This window comes from Pelobates fuscus, chromosome 3 (genome assembly GCF_036172605.1).
Source record: "Pelobates fuscus isolate aPelFus1 chromosome 3, aPelFus1.pri, whole genome shotgun sequence".
Classification (NCBI taxonomy): Eukaryota; Metazoa; Chordata; class Amphibia; order Anura; family Pelobatidae; genus Pelobates; species Pelobates fuscus.
Genome location: NC_086319.1, coordinates 403,262,813 through 403,286,925, shown reverse-complemented (window position 1 = coordinate 403,286,925; position 24,113 = coordinate 403,262,813). Strand labels below are relative to the sequence as shown.

General features: G+C 45.2%; 1 protein-coding gene across 3 annotated transcripts in view; it reads right to left on the bottom strand.

The window, feature by feature from the left end:
- Positions 1-15,038: 15,038 nt before the first annotated feature.
- PLD2 (phospholipase D2) overlaps positions 15,039-24,113 on the bottom strand; it is a 106,800-nt gene continuing 97,725 nt past the window's right edge. For all 3 annotated transcript variants that reach the window (XM_063449732.1, XM_063449734.1, XM_063449733.1), the window contains exons 22-25: positions 23,941-24,078; positions 17,143-17,296; positions 16,060-16,177; positions 15,039-15,487 (exon numbers count right to left, since the gene is read on the bottom strand). In XM_063449732.1, the coding sequence (XP_063305802.1) occupies positions 15,263-15,487; positions 16,060-16,177; positions 17,143-17,296; positions 23,941-24,078 (635 nt within the window). In that variant the 3' untranslated portion in view covers positions 15,039-15,262. The remainder of the gene's footprint in view (positions 15,488-16,059; positions 16,178-17,142; positions 17,297-23,940; positions 24,079-24,113) is intronic.

Genomic DNA, 24,113 nt, shown 5'->3' with positions numbered 1-24,113 from the left:
GCTTTTGGTGTATAGATCATGTCCCTGTAGTCTAACTGCGCAGTTAGGAGCCATAGTTACACCTCCCCTGACCCCCACATTTCCCGTAAAGAGACATCAAATTTTAAATTTCCTTTATTGCACATTCTGTTTAATTTAGAATGTCTTATTTCCTGCCTTGTTAAAACTGCAAGAATCTGCATGAGCCTCCTCTGTGTGATTAACATTAAATTAACAGAGCAGGAGACAAAAGCTTCTATAGTAAACATACTGTGCTTTAAGATCAGATTGAAAAATAAACCATTTATTTTTTTCATGCAGGCTGGATCAGTCACAGCCAGAGGAGGTGTGGCTTGGGCAGCATAAAAAGAAACAAAAGTGATTTAACTTCTAAATTACCTTTACACTAAAATTTCTTCATTAAGCTAAAGTTGTTTTCGTGCTTTTAAAATCCCTTTAAAAGTTACTGGTCCCTGCAAGCCATAGTATACTCACCGTGGGTGAATTTACACTCACCAATGGTGAGTAGGGGATGTAAATGTTCAGCCCTGGGGTAGAAGAATTGAAAATACAACATAGGATGGAGAAGTAAATATTAGGGATCCAATTTTGGATGGAGAAGACGACATTAGAACTGATTATAGGGTGGAGAAGAAAAGAATCACATGTTTAATTCTCTATACTAATGGATAAGCAAAAATTGTATGGATGATGGAAAAAATATTTATCTGATTAAAATGTGTGCTCCACTAAATTTGTGTCCTGTCAATATTTATTGTTCAAGTGATTTATTTAAAATACACGTTTTTCTTCAACCAGGTTTTGCTGTAAATTCTGTTTTTGTTTTCCATAAGATACTTGGAAGCTATAGGATTGTATATTATTCCTTTAAAAGAAAGTATATTCTTTCATTCCAAACGTGCATTGTTACAGTTATTGAACTTGAACATATGGAGCTTTACAGACTTGCACCCAACATACAAAGAAATAAATACTTACATTATTATTTGCAAAATACCGATTAAAAAGCCTAGTTCCTTTATCATTTAAATTGTAATCTAATATAGCTTTACACACATCCAAAGGATTATCACGGTCCTACAGACTTGGCCCCAACCATCTCTAGTGGTGGGATAATCTATACATTTATCTTAACTCTCTTCCTGGATGAATATTAACTAAACTGTAAGTTGGCCTAAGTAAGCAAAACAGTAATGGCCAACAGAGATATTATTAATAGTGTGGTCTTTACTCTTGGCTGTTTCTTGTCCAGTATAGCAGTGCCAGTGTGGTTATTCCAAGCATCCCTGAGTCTTTACCCTGTCTTAGCCGATCAGCCTCGGACACTTCTGCTCCCTATATATGTACAAGTCTTTCAGTTTAAAAAGTTATCACAAAATACAAAAGTAAATGGACACTATAGGCATCATTAGCTTCATAATGAAGTTTTAGTGTATTGAGCATGCCCCTGTGTTACATTACTGTTGTCCCCTGTTATAAAAGATTTATTCGGTCCCATACTTTTGGTACTTTGGACACTGTTCTGACGGATTTACAGTCCTCGTATGGTCCAGCCCGAACCCGCTATGTACGCCTAGAGGTGGCCGCCATTTCGGGACTTTTGCACGTGGTCGCGGCCATCTTACCTACAATCAGCGGTGGTCGCCCAGAATCATCTGGAACCAAAAACGGAGACCCACCCAGGCGAACACCGCTGAGACCTCCAGGATCACAGAACTCAGTGTTGGACATACCGAACTATTCACCGTTCAGTAAAGCACTTGCCCTGCACCTGGGGATTACAGCGACCCCAGGAAGGACTACGGAAGACAAAGGGTTGTGGGGTTTTTACCGTCCGAACGAAGACCGACCGCAAGGCCTAAACGTATGGAACTATTTTCGGCTGAAAAGTCCGTGCGGTCGGTCTAAACTTTAGAAGCCCCTAACTCCCGAACCGCTCATTCGATCAGGCCAGTTTTTGGATATGTTGGCCTCCAGAACAAGATCTATCTAGCGATGCAGGGTGTATGGGTGTACCCCCTGGTTTTGGGGTACATCCAGAATATGGACAAAAGTATGTGTAATATAATTGTGTTACTTGGTTATCTGAGGGGAGGGGACATGTGGGTTGAACCCAATATATGATTGGGTATTTTATGCCTCCCCTTGGGAGTGTCCTCTTTGTATGTATTGCCAATAAAAAGCAGGCTGGGCATCCCAGTCCTCAGTTCTCATTTTGACCCTCAATTCGCAGCCTCGACTCGTTTTGTGTGGGGAAAGAATATCCTAGCTGCACCATAGCTAGGGGGAGATTCTACACTTACAGGTCTCTACCGAGTATCGCTCCATTCTACTCTTCAAGCCGGGAACCAGGACATCCAAGCGATCAACCCTCCTGCTAGACTGGGGGCAATCGTAACAATTGGTGGCAGCGGCGGGATCATCCTGGAATTCCTAGAAGAGGTACAGAACGGATGGAGAGGAACTACGACAAATTGAAACGCACCACGTTAAAGGACTTACTGGAGAGCCGAGGGGGACACGCGAACAGCCGCCCAAGGAGAGAGCTAATCGCGGAACTAACAGAAATGGACCAGAGCCTTACCATGGCCGAAGCCACTGCCACTTGCACCGATGAGAAAACCCGGTTGGTCCGGGAGAGGCTGCCCCTGTATGGACCAAACCCCTCCCTGGAACTCATACGGCAATTAATGGCCGAGGCTGAGGCAGATGTCGAAAAGGCCAGAGCCCACGAACACAAAATGAAACTCGCCGACCGAACCCCCCCGGAGACAACGGAAATCCCAAAGATTCCTTTTGCAGCATTTAAGCCGTTTGTGGAGAGTGAAATGGGGGTTGACGAGTTCTTGGACGATTTTGAACGGCAATGTGCACTGCACCAAATCCCCACAACAGCTTGGCCAAAGATACTAGCCGGGAAACTGGCGGGTCGAGCTATGGAAGCTTTTCGGACTCTCAGCCCCGAGGAAGCGGAGCAATATCAGACGGTAAAAGACACCCTACTTAAGAGATATGCCGTAACCCCCGACACTTATCGCAGACAATTCCGCAACACCAGTAAGAAAGTAAATGACACCCATGCTGAATGGGCTCACCGCATGCGGAGGGCGGCTACCCACTGGATGAATGGGTGCCGTGCCGTTACCGCAGCCGAAGTGTTGGAACTGTTTTTATTAGAGCATTTTTATGACGGGTTGGCCCCAAAGGACAGAGAGTGGGTAAAGGATTGGCGTCCGAGCGATCTCAATGCGGCAGCCCGACTAGCTGACGAACATCGGGACGCTCAAGTTCACGAATACTCCCACTCTCGAATAGCCACCCGGCCCGAACTCCGAGAAAACCCTAGACCAAACCCCCGACCCGAGTTTCGTACCCCAGTGCCGGCCGGACCTACTCGATATGCCGGGCCACCCAGCCAGTACCCCCAAGAGCGTACCCGCCCCACTTGCCACAAATGCAAGCAGCTGGGGCACTTCATTTCCAACTGCCCCCTAAACAACAACCTCCCGGGTAACAACCGCCCCGCCCGTGCTTTTTGTGTAGACCAAGCAAATACTATGGAAGAGTATCTGGGACCATTACATGAAGCTAACCCTGTGTATGCCGCAACCGACAACCGACAGCACCATCGACAGGAGGTACTGTTGGAAGGCCGCCCGGCACAAGGATTGAGAGACACCGGGGCCACCATCACCCTAGTCCAGGGGAAGCTCGTACCACCACATAAACGCTCCACAGACACGGTGGCGGTCCGAGTGGCTGGAGGGGACATATACAAATTACCCACAGCAAAAGTACATCTTGATTGGGGTGCGGGAAAAGGACTTGTGAGGGTGGGGATCATGGACAGTTTACCCGCTGAGGTCTTACTGGGCAACGACCTGGGCCCTATGACTTCGGCATTTGCCCCCTCCTATAACTCAGAGGCATATCCGGTTACCACCCGGTCCCAGGCAGGACGGGCTCGAGAGGCTTCACCGGTGCGGGAGACTCAGACGCTTCCATGTTCGGGCTGGGAGCCGTCCTCAGCCAAGTAGGCGAAGACGGAGGGGAACACCCTATTGCCTACATCAGTCGTAAGCTCCTGCCACGCGAAGTTAGCTATGCCGCCGTGGAAAAGGAGTGCTTGGCACTGGTGTGGGCACTAAAGAAACTGACTCCTTATCTGTACGGGCAAGAATTCACTCTGGTAACGGACCACAATCCCTTGGTATGGTTAAACCGGGTCTCTGGAGATAATGGCCGATTGTTACGATGGAGCTTGGCTCTACAACCCTTCAATTTTACCATCACTTATCGACCCGGGAAACAGAATGGCAATGCCGATGGATTGTCCAGGCAAACCGATATCAGCCCAGCCTAACCAGAAGTCTGGACAGCCTTAGTCTACCCCGAAAAGGGGTCAGACGGTGTCTGCCAGAGTGTTCCACAAGGAGGGAGCACTGTTACATTACTGTTGTCCCCTGTTATAAAAGATTTATTCGGTCCCATACTTTTGGTACTTTGGACACTGTTCTGACGGATTTACAGTCCTCGTATGGTCCAGCCCGAACCCGCTATGTACGCCTAGAGGTGGCCGCCATTTCGGGACTTTTGCACGTGGTCGCGGCCATCTTACCTACAATCAGCGGTGGTCGCCCAGAATCATCTGGAACCAAAAACGGAGACCCACCCAGGCGAACACCGCTGAGACCTCCAGGATCACAGAACTCAGTGTTGGACATACCGAACTATTCACCGTTCAGTAAAGCACTTGCCCTGCACCTGGGGATTACAGCGACCCCAGGAAGGACTACGGAAGACAAAGGGTTGTGGGGTTTTTACCGTCCGAACGAAGACCGACCGCAAGGCCTAAACGTATGGAACTATTTTCGGCTGAAAAGTCCGTGCGGTCGGTCTAAACTTTAGAAGCCCCTAACTCCCGAACCGCTCATTCGATCAGGCCAGTTTTTGGATATGTTGGCCTCCAGAACAAGATCTATCTAGCGATGCAGGGTGTATGGGTGTACCCCCTGGTTTTGGGGTACATCCAGAATATGGACAAAAGTATGTGTAATATAATTGTGTTACTTGGTTATCTGAGGGGAGGGGACATGTGGGTTGAACCCAATATATGATTGGGTATTTTATGCCTCCCCTTGGGAGTGTCCTCTTTGTATGTATTGCCAATAAAAAGCAGGCTGGGCATCCCAGTCCTCAGTTCTCATTTTGACCCTCAATTCGCAGCCTCGACTCGTTTTGTGTGGGGAAAGAATATCCTAGCTGCACCATAGCTAGGGGGAGATTCTACACTTACAGGTCTCTACCGAGTATCGCTCCATTCTACTCTTCAAGCCGGGAACCAGGACATCCAAGCGATCAACCCTCCTGCTAGACTGGGGGCAATCGTAACACCCTGCAGTCTCATTGCTCAATTTTCTGCCATTTAATTTGTTTTTGTTGAAGTAGCCTTAGCTACTCTTCCCCTGGCTGTGACTCACATAGCCTACACGAAGAAAATAAAAAAAGTTCAATCCGATCTTAACTTACTTTAGAGGTGATTTTCTCTCCTGGTGTGTAAATTGAACTTCAATCTACACAGCAGGCTCCCGCAAAGTGTAGAAGGTGTAACGACACCCCGGGCATAAAAGGGGTTAAGAGCCGTTTAGGAGATCTTCCCCTTCCAGAGATACAGGCAGCTACTGTAGAACACCAATCTCCCAAACTGAGAAACACACAAATTCCCCAAACTCCCGAACCGGAACCATATGAAGCCTCTCAAACATACGAACACTCCATACATACGAACGGGAAAAACCATACAAATTGGTTTACACTCCCGAACCAGCAAATAGTCAAACCATACAAATTAATTCCCCAAAAACGAGACAAGGCTCTGTGTTGAAGGTCAGTAGATGATCTGCTTCACTGAGGACTACCTGCCCGGTATTTATGCAGGTCTCCCAACTGGTGGACACTCCCCTAGGGGACCAGATGGGAGACTGTGACAAGGACAATACAATAGCCAATCAGGATGTTACACACATAGCCATTCCCCTTTAATTACCCAGGACCCTTTGCTCGGCCCGGGAGATAATTGGGAAGTAATTCAATTGTATTTGTATTCAATTGTATTGTATTGAATCTACTGAACGTCGGGAAGAAAGGCACGAATAAGCCTTTTCTGCAGGGGAAGAGAAGGCTGTTTAACATGGGGCCATAGTCCAAAGGCAACAGGTGAGCAACCAGGCTTCTCCAGTGCTTCATGGCGAGGTTGGTTTCGCCACATCAGGCTATTAACAGAGAAGGAGACAAGACATTCTAAATTAAACAGAATTATTATTATTATTATTATTATTATTGCCATTTATATAGCGCCAACAGATTCCATAGCGAGGCTGTGCACATTACATGCAGGGGGATGAGGGGGTGACTACAGCTGCATAAATAAAGTGATTTCACTCCTAAATGGCAGATAATTGAACAATGAGACTGCAATGGTAAGATATGTACACACAAACTGCTTCATTAAGCTAAAGTTATTTTGGGGACTACAGTGTCCCTTCAAGCCGTACGCTCAAACACCCACAACTCATGGGCAGCTGCAATGATGATGCATTATCCAGTTTTGTGTCTCAGATGTCTCGCTCTGTCATTGCCCAATGACAAAGACACCTGAGCCACAAAACTGTATTAATCATCTAGCTGTGATGTCCTTCCATCGATATGTAATCCTTTTCACTACACAATAATCATGAAATCATGACCTAATCTACAGGTTTATGGCACCATTATATTGTTAGTCATTGGGATGCCTGCTTTGTCTTATTGTCTATCTTTTTGCTCTGAGTTAGAATTCTGTGATACTATTGCTACTTTGATATTTCTCCAGTGTTAGAACTTTCCTGCTCAGATACCAGGACTGTGAATCTATTGATATCTTTGCTTTCTGCTTCTCTTGTTCTTTCCCCGTTACTCTTCATCATTGTAACGTACTCTTCCATTCTTCTCACCATCCTGAAGATCCCAACCATCAGCGGGAGACAGAAAGCGTTCTCCATACATTGTGTGTATGCATTATGGTACATTAGAAATTATCTATATATTCTAACCAAGAAACAGTTCAGCAAATATAAATGAGGGTCTTTCTTTATAATACACGTTGGTGATCCCATTGCTGAATCCCATTATTTATACCTTGATAAATCAGGATATTGAAGCCACTATACAGAAAACAGAGGGACATATAATTTGTATTAAACAATTTGAGAATGTGAAACTGTTACTCCAGGAAATTGATCCTAACTCACGCACCTTGTTACTTTCTAACCAGACAAAGAACAAAATGTAGCTTTATCCTAACCCTGGACCTAGGCACTAAGATTCCTACAGAGCTTTGAGGAGCATAGACATTCTGCCCAAGGTTTCAGGTATCAAACTTCAGGTATCCAATTCATCGATTCACGGACATTTGTGGTAAAAATATTCCTGACTCTTGCTGTGAGTCACATTTTTGTAAGATTTATCGACAGATTTACCTACAGAAGTCACCGATAAAGAATTTTAAATAGTTTTCTAAGAGATTGTGACCATTTGAAAGCATCTCCAAATAAAATGTATTTGAGGCCTTAGTTCTTGCTAATAGGATGCTAATTCTCTAACATGACAGGAGGCTTCCTATTTTGCATTAACTCTCTTTACTAAACTCCATTTAGTCCCCGGCTTTTGCAGCCTACACATGCGGCGGCCATCTTGGATCGCGCATCTCGCGAGAACCGTGCGGCCATCTTGATTCTGCTCTCCCTGTATGGAGCTGAGCTTCATTTCTACTGCCCTACCTTGGTGCTCCTGTGCCTCTGTGCCTACTACAATATCAGAAGTTCCCTGCATTAATTTGGCTGGGTCAGTCAGGTCAGTGCTGCTGCCTGTGTATACTTGTGACCCGCACTTAAGGGTTCCAATCCCTGTGCAACCAGGGTGAGCCCCCATTATTTGTACCTAAGTACTGTGCTGCTTATTGGGAGACTAGCTTTTGCAGTTCTCTCTAACTGGGTGAGCCCCAGTTTATTAAGGTCACCAACTATACCCTGCTGGGGTTTTATTGGACGGATCTATTCGCTACCATAACCACTACATTAGCTGATCCCACGCCACACTATCTATACCTAAGACCTGGGTGCCATTACTATAGTGCCTATCAGTGACGTGTATCACAAGCCTACCCTATACTATGGAAGACTCCCAGAATACCCCTGTGGAACTTTCCAAAGTGCGAGCTGCAGCTCCTGATTTACCCAAACCGTCCCGCAGACGCCCTCACCACGTGTCTGACTCCGATGTCTCAGACTACCATACCAGGGAGGATTCACGCCCACGTAAACGCAACTGATTCACGCCCACGTAAACGCGAGGGTGCTACATCTAAGCCATCCAAGGGTAAGGCGCATGCCAAACATAATAAATCCTCCAAATTCAGTACCCCGGCCCCGCGTCAGGACCACTCTTCTGAAGAAGACCAAACATTGTCACACTCCATGTCAGTTCTGGACGAGTGGCAGGCAGGCCTATGCGACTCGGACTATGACGCTTGGGGTTCGGACGATAAGTATATCTCCGCTTTTATGCGTGAGACCCACCTGGGTGCAGCCCAGACGGAAAGGAGCAAGGATCCTGCGGATGCAGACCCCCCTCTTGACTCAGACACCATTCTGGACCCTATGGGTCAGGCTATGTTTGACCCTCGCAACATACGCCATCCCAGATCAGGGGACTGGTCACCACCGGAGCACCTCTCCAGGTTCATGCATCTGTGGATCCGCAAACCTCTGGACAAAGAGGTATGTAGCCGACTTGGGTCGGAATGCCCACACCCTTCCCTTCCAGACAAGGTGGCTCAAGTTTGACAAGATTATGACAACCTCCATGATGCGGAGTGGACGGGACCCTCGCAGAGGGGTAGAGAAAGGTCTGTGGGGCGCTCAAAACAATCTGCTGGACTCCGTAGGCCCCCTTTCCCGCATCATGTACTTGGCGGACGATGCCTATGCCAACGCCGACTCCTTTATGGCCGACAACATGATGTGCGTGAGTGGGCACAACAATGCTTTTGTTTCATTGGAAACACTAATGTTACGCTCTCTTCTGAGAGGAAAAGCAGCACTATACCGTATTAACGGTAAGTTGGCAGAGCTTGGCACAAAGGAAATAGGGCCCCAGGCACAAGGGAAACTGTTTGGCGAACCATTCCTCAAGGAAATCAACAAACACATGAATGTGTTTACCTCACTTAACAAGGCGCAGTCATCTATGCGTAGAGTCTTCAGGGGAAACCCCATGAGAGGGGGTTTTGAAAGGGCTGGCCGGCAACGGAGCCGATTCTGGCCTTCAGGCCCCCGCACCCAACCAACATCATTCTACCCATCCAGGGATTACAGGCAACCGCCCTCCTACTCCAGAGGCTCGGACAGAGGCCGCGGACCTAGTGGACGCGGACGCTCCCGCTTTGCTACAGGTAGGCAATCTTATTCCCCCTCTCTTACCATGCACCTGCATTGCGGGCCGTATTTCCCATTCTTTACAGAATTGAGCCGCCCTGTCATCAGACACGTGGATTCTGCAAACGATGCAGGGCTACATCATCGACCTGGTGGGGACCCCCACTCAGGCGCACCTCCTGCGCCCCATCCATCTGTCATCTCACGACCACAATCTTGTCGAGACGGAGCTGCAAAAACTAAGGGACAAAGGAGCCATCCAGCCGGCCGACGGCTTTTTCAGCAATATTTTTCTGGTCCGCAAAAAGACAGGAGAATTCCGTCCTGTCATCAACCTGCGAGACCTCAATGCATACGTGGTATACCGCCACTTCAAGATGGAAGGCATCCACCTCTTGCGAGATCTCTTGCGAGACAACGATTGGTTTACCAGGCTAGACCTAAAAGATGCATACCTTTCTGTCCCAGTGTACCCAGACTGCCGACCTCTCCTTCGATTCCTCTGGCACGACCATCCTTGGCAATTCACCTGCCTCCCTTTCAGGCTCAGCTCAGCCCCATGGTGTTTTACCAAACTCCTGAAACCAGTGATAGCCCACCTGCGCTCCAGGGGCATCCGGTGCATCATTTACCTGGACGACATCCTTCTCTTCTGCTCTGAAGAGTTCAGGCTACGTCAACACACTCGTCTCGCAGTGGCGCTATTGGAATAATGGGTTTCGTGGTGAACTACCAGTAATCGGAAATGTCTCCCTCTCAGGGGATACAATTCCTGGGGTTCAAGATCGACTCCACATCATGCACTCTGAGACTACCATCATCGAAGATCTCGTCTATTCGGAAGGAAATCCGCAGAGTCCTTCGTTGCGACACCATCCCTTTACGCAACATAGCCAGGATCGTGGGACTCCTCTCCGCCTCTATACAGGCCATATTTCCGGGTCCCCTCCACTACAGGGCCATGCAACGGCATAAGGCAAGATTTCTCCGCCGCAGACCCACGTACGATCAACCCGTCCCAGTGACGGCAGAAGTTTGCGAAGAACTGTCATGGTGGCTGGACAGCATGCAGGCCTGGAACGGCAGGGCCATATTCGGAGACACTCCGGATTTTATACTGGAGTGCAACGCCAGCATGTGGGGTTTGGGCGCTACCAGTGGAACCACTTCCACGGGGGGAACATGGACAACACAGGAGCTCTCCATGCACATAAATTGCCTAGAACTCCTAGCGGGTTCCTTCGCGATCCGCAGCCTGGCTCCTTCGCATGGACAATGTCTCCGCAGTCCGATATATCAATCGCCTGGGGGGTGCACGCTCCCGTCTCCTATCGGACATCACGAAGGACATCTTCAACTTCTGTCTTCACCGCAACATTGCACTCCAGGCCGAATACCTCCCCGGAGAGATCAACCTCACACGGACTGGTTCTCTCGTCATTGGAGGGACGTCAGCGACTGGAAACTGGACACGAGAGTATTCCGGTCCTTTTCATCTGGATCGGTTTGCCTCCCGCAACAACCACCAGACTCCGGAATTCTTCAGCTGGCTCCCGGACCTGGAAAGCAAGGCGACAGATGCATTTCTCCAACGTTGGCAGACCAGCGGGCCTATGCTTTTCCCCCATTCGCTATGATTGCGAGAACTCTACACCAGCCCCGAACGCAGCAAGTGACACTGACTCTCATAACACCATTGTGGCAGAGCCAACCGTCGTTCCCGGACCTTCTGGCCTCCTCATGCAAGAACCCTCTACTCCTACCATCCTTCCCGGACCTCTTCACGGATCCCAAAGGGAATCTTCACCCATTACTACTGGAAGACCATCTGCCCCTTGTGGCTTGAACTCTTTCAGGGGTTCCTGGCAGGTCGGCGGACTATTGCAGGCGACTAGAGACCTCTTATTGGATTCATGGGCCCCCGGAACTAGACGCTGCTACCTTTAAGCTTGGGCCTCCTCGTCTACTTGGTGCGTGGATCGGGACTCCGATCCATTTACAGATCCTATATGCTTGATTCTTGATTTTCTATCGTCCTTGTTTTCGATGGGCCGATCTTATTAACGTTGTTCGTTCGGCGATTTCTGCGGCTCACACTCCCGTCGGGGACCTCCCGGTTGGCAAGGATCCTCTAGTTTGCCGACTTCTCCGCGGTATGCGACTACGCCGCCCTCCGAGCCCCAAGTACACCCGTCTCTGGGACATCAGGCTGGTCCTCCGCTTCATCCGGAATTGGCACCCTAAAGACAATTGTCTGGTCTCCTGCTTTGCCTGGTGTCTTTCCGTCAGGTGTCTGATGTATGGGCTTTCGATGTCGACGCTTTTGATGCCGCCCCGATGGGGTCACATTCTGTATCTCCCGGCGTACCAAGTCAGATTCGACGTCGTTTTTTTATCCCTTCTTCCCCGACGACCCGCAGCTCTGTGTGGTTTCTACTCTTCGCAGATACGTCACGTTTACCTCCCCTCTTCGGAACTCGGCATCGGGCCAACTCCTGGTGTCCTACGTTCGGCCCCATGCCCCAGTCTCGGTCACCACACTGGCTCGATGGATTCGCTGGATCCTCTCTCTCGCCGGTAAAGACCCCTCATTCGGCGCCCATTCCGTACGCGGGGCGGCTGCCTCCTCAGCCTTCTTGGCGGGAGCGTCATTGCCGGATATTCTGCGGGCGGTGGATTGGTCTAGGGAATCTACCTTTCGTACCTTCTATTTCCGCACTCCTCCTTCTGCTGGGTTATCTCTACTTCAGCGTTAAAAGTGCAAAATAGGAAGCCTCCTGTCATGTTATAAAATTGAAGATTATGCTAGCTTTAGTGTACTAATAATCTTAATTTTAATAAGGACAGGAGGCGAGTATTTTCCCTCCCTTGTGTTCCCTCCCCTGACGCACCTCGGGGGGGGGGGGGAGGAACTCGAGGTGACGGATGTTTGCTATCACAGGTTAGATTCGTTGTTTTACCCCCTTTTAACATATGGTTGTCTACTCTGGTTCCCGTTTCGGTGCAGATTGTAGGGACCCGAGTTTAAATTGTTTTCAGGAGCATGGTTTAGTGTATAATATCGTTATTGTGGTCTGCTCCATATTGTATCCATATACTATACTACGCATGCTTATAAAGGCTCATCTGCTTGACCAGTTACGGTTCAGTACCTAACATGTTTTATACTCTCCTTTTCAGTGTAACCCTCTCCAGGACCTCCAATGGATGTCATTTCGGGATAACCCACGACTCCGCCTGTTTGGTTGATGACTTCGTTTGTCTCTCACCCTCTTCGTTTCGATGATCGGGAGTCTCCACAAGTTCAGCGCTCCCTGGTGGATGCTCCTACTGGTTTTGTTTGGTTTTGTTAATTCAGTGTTCCGTCAGGACTTGGATGTCGCTTACAGAAAGAGGAAGTGTTTAGGCAGCATGACCCTTATATGTACTATGCTGCTCATTGATTTACTGTTATTCTTTACGTTTTCTTTACTGCTATGGAGTTTACTAAAGAGAGTTAATGCAAAATACTCGCCTCCTGTCCTTATAAAAATTAAGATTATCAGTACACTGAAGCTAGCATAATCTTCAATTCTGACAGACCCTCTGGGTAACATATATTTGACATCCTTCATAAAGCTTAGTAATTTTGGGCCGAACACTTATCTCAGTAGATTCATGGAAGACTTCATCATCATCCAATAAGCACATCGTTTGAAGACTTTCTTATCTGTTCTGTGGTAGATATAGATAAGTAGAGCGCTAGATCTCAGAAATATAATTTCTAGTAAAAACAAATGGAAGTTTTCTAAAACTTTTTCTCAACTGAAACGTGACAATTATTTTGTACGTATTCTAGAAATGGTTCAGTACCACGTAAGATGTTACAAAAAAAAAAAAATATTTAATAAACACGAGATTGTCAAAAAAATAAATACCACATAAGATGTTTAATCAGTACAGTCCCATTTAAAGTGATTTAATAGAGGTTAAAAAAAAGAACACAGTTAACAGATAAATGTTTATTACTGATGTAGGTTCCAGTCATTGATAATAGAAATTGATATAATTAGTGTTTTAGCCCTATAATACCACATATTAATTGTGGGCTTTTTTGGAAGACATAATCTACTATATATAAATATATATATACACATAATACAAAGAGTAATTAGCACATTAGTGTGTGTAGATAGGGAGAGAATTAATGAACAAATCATCAAATGTCCTTACCAAAAAAAGAATACTGTGTGTGTAGAGCTGGGATTAGTACAGGATGCTATGTGTGTAGAGTTGGGATTAGTACAGGATGCTGTGTGTGTAGAGCTGGGATTAGTACAGGATGCTGTGTGTGTGTAGAGCTGGGATTAGTACAGGATGCTGTGTGTGTAGAGCTGGGATTAGTACAGGATGCTGTGTGTGTAGAGCTGGGATTAGTACAGGATGCTGTGTGTGTAGAGCTGGGATTAGTACAGGATGCTATGTGTGTAGAGTTGGGATTAGTACAGGATGCTGTGTGTGTAGAGCTGGGATTAGTACAGGATGCTGTGTGTGTGTAGAGCTGGGATTAGTACAGGATGCTGTGTGTGTAGAACTGGGATTAGTACAGGATGCTATGTGTGTAGAGCTGGGATTAGTACAGGATGCTGTGTGTGTAGAGCTGGGATTAGTACAGGATGCTGTGTGTGTGTAGAGCTGGGATTAGTACAGGATGCTGTGTGTGTAGAGCTGGGATTAGTACAGGATGCTGTGTGTGTGTAGAGCTGGGATTAGTATAGGATGCTGTGTGTGTGTAGAGCTGGGATTAGTACAGGATGCTGTGTGTGTAGAGCTGGGATTAGTACAGGATGCTATGTGTGTAGAGTTGGGATTAGTACAGGATGCTGTGTGTGTAGAGCTGGGATTAGTACAGGATGCTGTGTGTGTGTAGAGCTGGGATTAGTACAGGATGCTGTGTGTGTAGAGCTGGGATTAGTACAGGATGCTGTGTGTGTAGAGCTGGGATTAGTACAGGATGCTGTGTGTGTAGAGCTGGGATTAGTACAGGATGCTATGTGTGTAGAGTTGGGATTAGTACAGGATGCTGTGTGTGTAGAGCTGGGATTAGTACAGGATGCTGTGTGTGTGTAGAGCTGGGATTAGTACAGGATGCTGTGGGTGTAGAGCTGGGATTAGTACAGGATGCTATGTGTGTAGAGCTGGGATTAGTACAGGATGCTGTGTGTGTAGAGCTGGGATTAGTACAGGATGCTGTGTGTGTGTAGAGCTGGGATTAGTACAGGATGCTGTGTGTGTAGAGCTGGGATTAGTATAGGATGCTGTGTGTGTGTAGAGCTGGGATTAGTACAGGATGCTGTGTGTGTAGAGCTGGGATTAGTACAGGATGCTGTGTGTGTAGAGCTGGGATTAGTACAGGATGCTGTGTGTGTGTAGAGCTGGGATTAGTACAGGATGCTGTGTGTGTGTAGAGCTGGGATTAGTACAGGATGCTGTGTGTGTGTAGAGCTGGGATTAGTACAGGATGCTGTGTGTGTAGAGCTGGGATTAGTACAGGATGCTGTGTGTGTAGAGCTGGGGTTAGTACAGGATGCTGTGTGTGTGTAGAGCTGGGATTAGTACAGGATGCTGTGTGTGTGTAGAGCTGGGATTAGTACAAGATGCTGTGTGTGTAGAGCTGGAATTAGTACATGATGCCATGTGTGGTTTTAGTGGAAGAGCTGGAATTATTCAACGTATTTAAATTTGAAAATTTTAGTTAGTCCCATGGTTGAACAGGTTTTGGTCTCTATGTGAATAATGTTCTTGTGGGATCATGTCCACACATCTGTGGGAATCACCCCTTCCTTGCTGTTGAGGGGTGGCAGGAGATTCTCTGACGACAGGAAGTAAAGTGGGAACTCCACAAGATGTCCTCTGATCCTGGTCAACATCTCTCGAGATAAGTCAGAATCGGTGGTAGCTAAACTGGGCACCACCGTATATTCCCGTAGGGCACGATGACTCTGCACAGCATTAGTAGGAAGACAGCGGAATACCTGGGGGAAGTGGGAAGGATGATGCAATAAATAATACGTTACAAAATTCCCACCTATGTATCAGAACAATTTCAACTACTACACTGATCGTAGTCTGTTCTTTTAAATATCTCGGTAGATAGTAGTATGAACCCTACTAAATCAGAGAACAGAATGTGGCAGGATATAAGAACAGACTGGTTAGGAAGCCCTTCCACTCTACTGCCAGATAGGAAACCCGACACTTATCTTAATGCAGAGAAAATATCCAAAAAGCGTTAATCCAACCAGCGGTGATAGAAAATAATCCTATGGCTTTTCCTATTCAGAAAACAACATTACCACAAACAGTTTATAACACGTTCGCATTCCAGATCTCATCATGTATTAGATATATCTGAGAAACCACCTCTCTTCTCGACCAAATGACTGCATATTACCATTGTAACAACCAATCTACAAACATCCTTTATAAAAAATGACAACATGTAATTTCAATGGGCTTTCACTCTGATCATTGTTATCATGTTCCCCTTTCCATTCTCCCGTCTAGGTTATATTTATTTTAATTAGTTTAATTTGTGATGACGTACCTGGTCATAAAGAGCTGAATTATTAAGGGCCGTCTGACACCAAACATCAGTAAAGAAACAATCACTGAGCGGATCAGAGACATCCAGAGCGGGGGAAGAGTGCGCCGCCAGGAGAGTGCTGTTTCAGACAGAAATACACAAAAAGTGATTAAATGTACTGTGTCATTATGAGTACATGTCATGGTGTAGTAGTGTGAGTGAGTAGAAGGCTGACACTGTCAGTGCTGTACCTGTTCTGTGTATACATGTCATGGTGTAGTAGTATGAGTGAGTAGAAGGCTGACACTGTCAGTGCTGTACCTGTGCGGTGTATACATGTCATGGTGTAGTAGTGTGAGTGAGTAGAAGGCTGACACTGTCAGTGCTGTACCTGTGCGGTGTATAAATGTCATGGTGTAGTAGTGTGAGTGAGTAGAAGGCTGACACTGTCAGTGCTGTACCTGTTCTGTGTATACATGTCATGGTGTAGCAGTGTGAGTGAGTAGGAGGCTGACACTGTCAGTGCTGTACCTGTGCGGTGTATACATGTCATGGTGTAGCAGTGTGAGTGAGTAGGAGGCTGACACTGTCAGTGCTGTACCTGTTCTGGGAGTACATGTCATGGTGTAGTAGTGTGAGTGAGTAGGAGGCTGACACTGTCAGTGCTGTACCTGTTCTGGGAGTACATGTCATGGTGTAGTAGTGTGAGTGAGTAGGAGGCTGACACTGTCAGTGCTGTACCTGTGCGGTGTATACATGTCATGGTGTAGTAGTATGAGTGAGTAGGAGGCTGACACTGTCAGTGCTGTACCTGTTCTGGGAGTACATGTCATGGTGTAGTAGTGTGAGTGAGTAGGAGGCTGACACTGTCAGTGCTGTACCTGTTCTGGGAGTACTGTCATGGTGTAGTAGTGTGAGTGAGTAGGAGGCTGGCACTGTCAGTGCTGTACCTGTGCAGTGTATACATATCATAGTCTAGTAGTGTATGTGGATGCAGAGGCTGGCACTACCGCTGTATGTGCACTGTGTGTACATAGCACAGTGTAGCAGTTGGCACTGCCATGGTGTATACATTTCATGGTACAGATGTGTGGGATCACTCACTTGAAACAGTCCATACGGAGACCGTGAGCGAATTTGCCCGCCTGGTACGGCTTCTCATCCATCACTGAACTAACAAATTCTGTGTCTTCTACAATGACTGCCAGCTCACTGTCCCTCTTTCCCATCATGCTCCTGTCGTTAATATTAGCAGAGCCTTGAAAAAATATAAATGCATTGAATGTATATATATATATATATATATATATATATATATATATATATATATAGTGTTCAAGTAGAGATTGTAGCAGTATTAGTCCAGTGATGTAGATATCAGTTTTTTTACACACACACACACACATATATATATATATATAAACAAACTTCCTGTGTGTCCTGTACTCACTGCTCCGGTCTTGTTTATGCCTCGGTGCAATCTCCGGCCTTTGTATACAATGTCTTGATGGAGAGCACTCACAGGACTCCAGAATATTTCAAAAGTGCTTTTTATTTCAGCAATCATTATTCAAATACAAAGTGTCGACGTTTCAGTCCAACCGGACTTTTATCTTCATAAAAGTCCGGTTGGACTGAAACGTCGACACTTTGTATTTGAACATTGATTGCTGAAATAAAAAGCACTTTTGAAATATTCTGGAGTACTGTGAGTGCTCTTCATCAAGACATTGTATATATATATATAGTTACAAATCAACTGAAAAATCCTGAGGGAATAAACACATTTGTCCATTTAAATTAACAGAAAAACCCACTAATTGATCCTAGCCTCACTCACGTAAACCGGACCGCACGTAAAAGTTAGTGAGGCGAACATAGAGTCCGTTTGGATTACGTTAGAATTTGGTAATCACACAGTAACTCGTGTAGGTGTGATTTATAGGCCCCCAGGACAAATAGAAGAGTTAGATAATCTACTAGTTGAGGAAATAGCTAAAATGACAATGAAGGGGGAAGTTATCATCATGTGTGACTTTAATCTTCCTGATGTGAATTGGAAAACCAAAATAGCTGCTTGTGCCAGGAGCACACATATTCTAAACTCCCTACTGGGATTGTCTCTAAAAACAAGTAATTGAGGATCCAACTTGCCAACTTGTAAAGATGCCATACTATATTTAGTGTTAAAAAAAATTAGATTTGGTATCAGATATTACTGCAGGTGAAAATTTAGGATCCATTGATCATCTGTCAGTGTGGTTTAATATAAGAACAATGACTGAGTCACACCACACAAAAACAAAAGTTTTAGACTTTTCTAAAATAGAATATGTGTAAAGGAGTCATTATCAGACTGGAGCAATTTAAATGGAGTCCAAAAGAAATCGGATTATTTAAAAGTTGCACTACTGAAGGCAACAGAAAATTGCATTAGGCTGGTCAGGAAAATCAGAAAAATTAAGAAACCGCTGTGGTACTCCGCAGATGTGGCCAAAATAGTAAAAAAACAAAAAGTTAGCATTTAGTAATTATAAAAAAAAACTGAGTGAGGAAGACAGAATGATCTATAAGATTAGGCAGAAAGAGGCTAAACAAGTTATAAGAGCTTCCAAATCTCACACAGGAGAGAAAATAGCACAGTCAGTAAAAAAACGGGACAAAACATTTTTTAGATACATAAATGAGAAAAGGAAAGTAAAACAAGGATTAGTTAGATTAAAAACAAAAGAAGGAAGGTTCCGTATATACTCGAGTATAAGACGAGTTTTTCAGCACATTTTTTGTGCTGAAACCCCCCCACTCGTCTTATACTTGAGTCAGTGTCTGTATTATGGCAACTTACATTGCCATAATACAGATCAGGACCGCCGGGCTCATTACAAGCCCGGCGGTCCTGTTAGGGGCTGGCAGAGAGCTGTTACTTACCTTCACAGCAGCTCCTGTCAGCTCCCTTCTCCTCCCTGCCGGTCCGGTCAGCTCTCCGGTCAGCTCTCCTGCAAGTCTCGCGAGAGCCGCGCGGGGTCAGAGCGTTGCCACGGGTTACCGTGGCAACGCTCCGCGCGGCCGCGAGACTTACAGTGTGAGCTGACAGGAGAGCTGACCGGACTGGCAGGGAGGAGAAGGGAGCTGACAGGAGCTGCTGTGAAGGTAAGTAACAGCTCTCTGCCGGACCCCTTCCTACACAGCCCATCCAATGGACCACCAGGGAATGAGAGCCCCCCTCCCTGGCCAGCTAACAAGCAGGGAGGGGGGGCGAAAATAATAAATAAAAATGTAAATAATAAAATAAAATATTAATAATATTTAAAAAATAATAATAATAAAGTTAAAAATATATATTAATAATATAACAAAAAATTATAATATTAAAATAATAATAATAAATAATAAAAAAAAAATACCCACCCCCCACCAAGGCTCTGCCTCACACACACAAACACACACTGCATTCATACACACACACTGCATTCATACACACACTGCACTCATACACACACACACACTGCATTCATACACACACTCTGCATTCATTATATACACACACTGTAAATACATATTCCATTAATATAATTTTTTGGGGATATAATTTTATTTAGACATTTACCAGTAGCTGCTGCATTTCCCACCCTAGTCTTATACTTGAGTCAATACGTTTTCCCAGTTTTGGGGGGTAAAATTAGGAGTCTCGACTTATATTCGGGTCGACTTATACTCGAGAATATATGGTATGTAGAAGAGGATAAAGGTCTAGCTGACTGCCTCAATGAATATTTTTGTTCAGTATTTACAGATGAAAATAAAGGAAAAGGGCCTCAGTTAAGAAAAAGGACAAATGAGTCATTTGTTACATGTGAGTTTACAGAGGAAGAGGTTATATTTCAACTGTCAAAAGTAAAGACAAAAAAGTCAATGGGACCTGGTGGAATACACCAAAGTTATTAAAGGAGCTTAGTTGGGGGGTGGGGCGGGGCCTGACCACAGAGCTGAGAGGAAGCAAATCTCAGCAGCTCCTACTATCTACAGCGATTAAAGCAGAATTTCACTGCCCAAACTGCAATTATTTGATGCGGAAAGAGGGGTGACATGAAGCTGCACATGATGATACCACCCAAGCGGCAATACAAGCAATACTCACCCGACAAGAAAATGAGGCCTACAAGCATGGCAGGCACGGGAGAGACGCCTGCTTTCCCGCTGCTCAGACAGCCCGAGTCTCTGCACAAGGGCCCTCGTTCCTCCCCCTTTGGACCGGCCGGGGTCATCCTCGTCTACTCCCAGAAAAAGAGCACTCACCTTGAAATCACTCCAGGTTGCAAATGTGACAGGTGGGAGACACACGGCTGGACCAAGATGGCCGATGGCACTACTTCCCACATGGGCAGACACTGGGCAGCAGCCTTCCAGGTGAGATTTGACGCCATATGCAAGCAATTTTGAGAACGCCTGGAGAACAGGCGCCAACCACCAGCACTATCACAGGTCAGCATTGTGGGTAGAGCACGAACAGCACAACAGCCAGCCGAAGTCCTGTCCCCTGAACGGCGAAAAACCGAGGCACAGCCGGGGGGGCCCGGTCTGGGCAAAGCAACTAACAGAGTTACCAACTATGATCCTGATTACCCATCTGGAACAAGAGCCACACGGGGGGGCGACCCCTACTCACCACCCACGCCCTCGGAGGAGAGTAAGACTGCAGCGGAAGCAACAGAATGCAGCTCTACGCAGCCCCACATCGGGGAAGGACTTGGCCCCAGGAAGGAGGCAAGTCCATAGAATCGTGGTACCGGCTCCCAGAAGGTCTTAGGGTAGAAGGGGTGCCTCATTTGGACTGTTCTGGGAATTTCAAGCGGATGCACAGGGTACCGGGGCACAGCTGGGGAGGCTCATCAATGTCCTTTCCAGGCATGCAACCACATCTTTCAGACTGGGCATTGGCTGAAACAGTATGGATGCTATCTTTCTTTTAAATTATTATTGCATATTGCAACTAGCCTGTATTATGAATGGTAGCTAGGAAGACCTGACTGCAAATCTTTCCATTATTTCATGGTTATTATAAAAAAAAAATGTGCTTGCCTAATCTTTAATTCCACTTGGATTACAAGATTCTTATTAACTGCTCAAACGATATGCCTGTCCTACTTCTTCTTCCAAACAATATCGCTCTGTAAGCTTTACTTATGTTAGGCAACAGTTTAGCATGTTTCTACTTTACCCAATTACTATAAAATGAGGCTTTACTAGCTCGGAGATGTTGAATTATGCTGTAAGGTCCCCAACTTGTATACAAATCGTACATTTCCCTTGCTTCATTCTGTACAACCCAACTCAAACGCCTTAATAAAAATTAAAAAAATTAAAAAATAAAAGACTTTTGTACTAGCCATTAACAGATTTATTTAACCAATCAGGAGTAGTCCCAGAAGATTGGAAGTTAGCGAATGTTGTGTCCATTCACAAGAAAGGTAGTAGGGAGGAGTCAGGCAACTATAGACCAGTAAGCCTTACTTCAGTAGTGGGGAAAGTAATGGAAACCATGTTAAAGGATAGGATTGTTGAACATCTAAAAACACATGGATTTCAAGATCAGAGACAACATGGGTTCACTTCATGGAGATCATGCCAAACTAATCTTATTGATTTTTTTGATTGGGTAACTAAAATAATAGATCAGGGTGGTGCAGTAGACATTGCTTACCTAGATTTCAGTAATGCTTTTGACACTGTTGCACATAGAAGGCTCATCAATCTTTAAGTTTGGATTCCAATATTTTTGAATGGATAAGTCAGTGGCTGAGTGACAGGCAACAGAGGGTTGTAGTCAGTGGAGTATATTCGAAGCATGGGCTTGTCACCAGTGGGGTACATCAGGGATTTGTACTTTGACCCATTCTCTTTAATATTTTTATTAGTGATATTGCAGAAGGAAGTGATGGTAAGGTATGTCTTTTTGCTGATATCATCAAGGTATGTAACAGGGTTGATGTTCCAGGAGGGATAAGCCAAATGGCAAATGATTTAGGTAAACTAGAAAAATGGTCAGAGTTGTGGCAGGTGACATTTAATGTAGATAAGTGCAAGATAATGCATCTTGGACGTAAAAACCCAAGGGCAGAGTACAGAATATTTGATAGAGTCCTAACCTCAACATCTGAGGAAAGGGATTTAGGGGTGATTATTTCTGATGACTTAAAGGTAGGCAAACAATGTAATAGAGCAGCAGGAATTGCTAGCAGAATGCTTGGTTTTATAGGGAGAGGTATTAGCAGTAGAAAGAGGGAAGTGCTCATGCCATTGTACAGAACACTGGGGAGACCTCACTTGGAGTATTGTACTGGAGACCATATCTCCAGAAGGATATTGATACCTTAGAGAGAGTTCAGAGAAGGGCTACTAAACTGGTTCATGGATTGCAGGATAAAACTTACCAGGAAAGGTTAAAGGAACTTAACATGTATAGCTTGGTGGAAAGACGAGACAGGGGGGATATGATGGAAACATTTAAATACATAAAGGGAATCAACACAGTACAGGAGGAGACTATATTTAAAAGAAGAAAAACTACCACAACAAGAGGACGTAGTCTTAAATTAGAGGGGCGAAGGTTTAAAAATAATTTCAGGAAGTATTACTTTACTGAGAGGGTAGTGGATGCATGGAATAGCCTTCCAGCTGAAGTGATAGATGTTAACTATAAGATAAGGCCAGGGACTAATGAAAGTATTTAGAAAATTGGGCAGACTGGATGGGCCGAATGGTTCTCATCTGCCGTCACATTCTATGTTTCAATGGGAGACACAAAGTTACAAAGTGGAGAGTTTAAACCATTAGCACTACATGCAATCATATTACAGCAAGCAAACATAATAATACGCCACGCACGTTTACATTTTTATTTGTGCTGTTTTGTTTTTTTAGTTCTAAAAGTTTGTTTTTTGATAGAGAAAATAAATGTTAATAACTCAAAAATGGAATGAGAGAGAACGAAACTTAACGGGACAAACCAGCACAAACATAACACTAACCAACCAGCCCGGTTTCATGTCTTTTGGCTGTTGTAGGACGGCTGGGTGACTTTTGGTGACTTTTATTTAATCACTAATTATCTTACTAATAAAAGCAGCACAAATCTTAATTTTTACAGCACAAACGTAGCACTAACGAAACACATTGGATTTTTTATTTGTGCCGACTGTAGGGGGTCCAGCTTCACACAGCTAATTTAACTTGGTTCATTGAAAGCCTTGAGAAAGCAGCAGGCACCAATCTTCCCCATCAAAAAGCTAATTAAAATGTTAATATATAACCAAATGTTTGGAAGAAAATTCATGAGAAAACAAAATGGATAATGAATGAAATTCAGTTCAGTTCTAAACAGGGGGGGGGGGGACGTTTAATGAATGATCGGGACTAATTGATTAAACAAGTCTATCGAATGTCTAATTCCTCAGCGTCCCTTGATGGTGGGACATTAAACTCATAAAATGCTTTTTATTTGGAGAGTCCATTCCCATCCAGTGCTGATACTGCAGACAGCAATGTGCAGGATCTCACTTGGCACTCAGCGTTGTGTGTCTGCATCCTCACAAGTAACAACAGAAAGCAGAGCTGGACTTTACAATGAGGGAGCGAAGGGGAATAAATGCTAAATTCACAAAACATGGAGCCATTTCTAATCTCTGCCCAAAACATTACAAGAAAGTGTTCCATCATCTCACATAATATTTCCTTCTAGCTTGTTTCCTTCTAAGAAATGGATAAATCTGTGTAAAAGATGGGGATAAAGATGCAGATTCTAATTTTGGAACTCCGAAAACTTTGATAATTGCTAGGAACTGGCGGCCAAGGCAATTTCTGATAGAAAATGGTAAACCATAGTTTCCAGGCTCAGGCACTTACCGATGATGACTTTTCGATCGTCCACAATTAGCAGCTTGCTGTGTATGTAAATGAGCTCGGTAACAAGCGACCCGTCTGGCATTTCGCCATGTGTACGTAGACCACATACTGAGAGATACGACCGCCAGCTGTCGCCCACTAAAAGAAATGCGTACTTAGTTAGAACCACATAT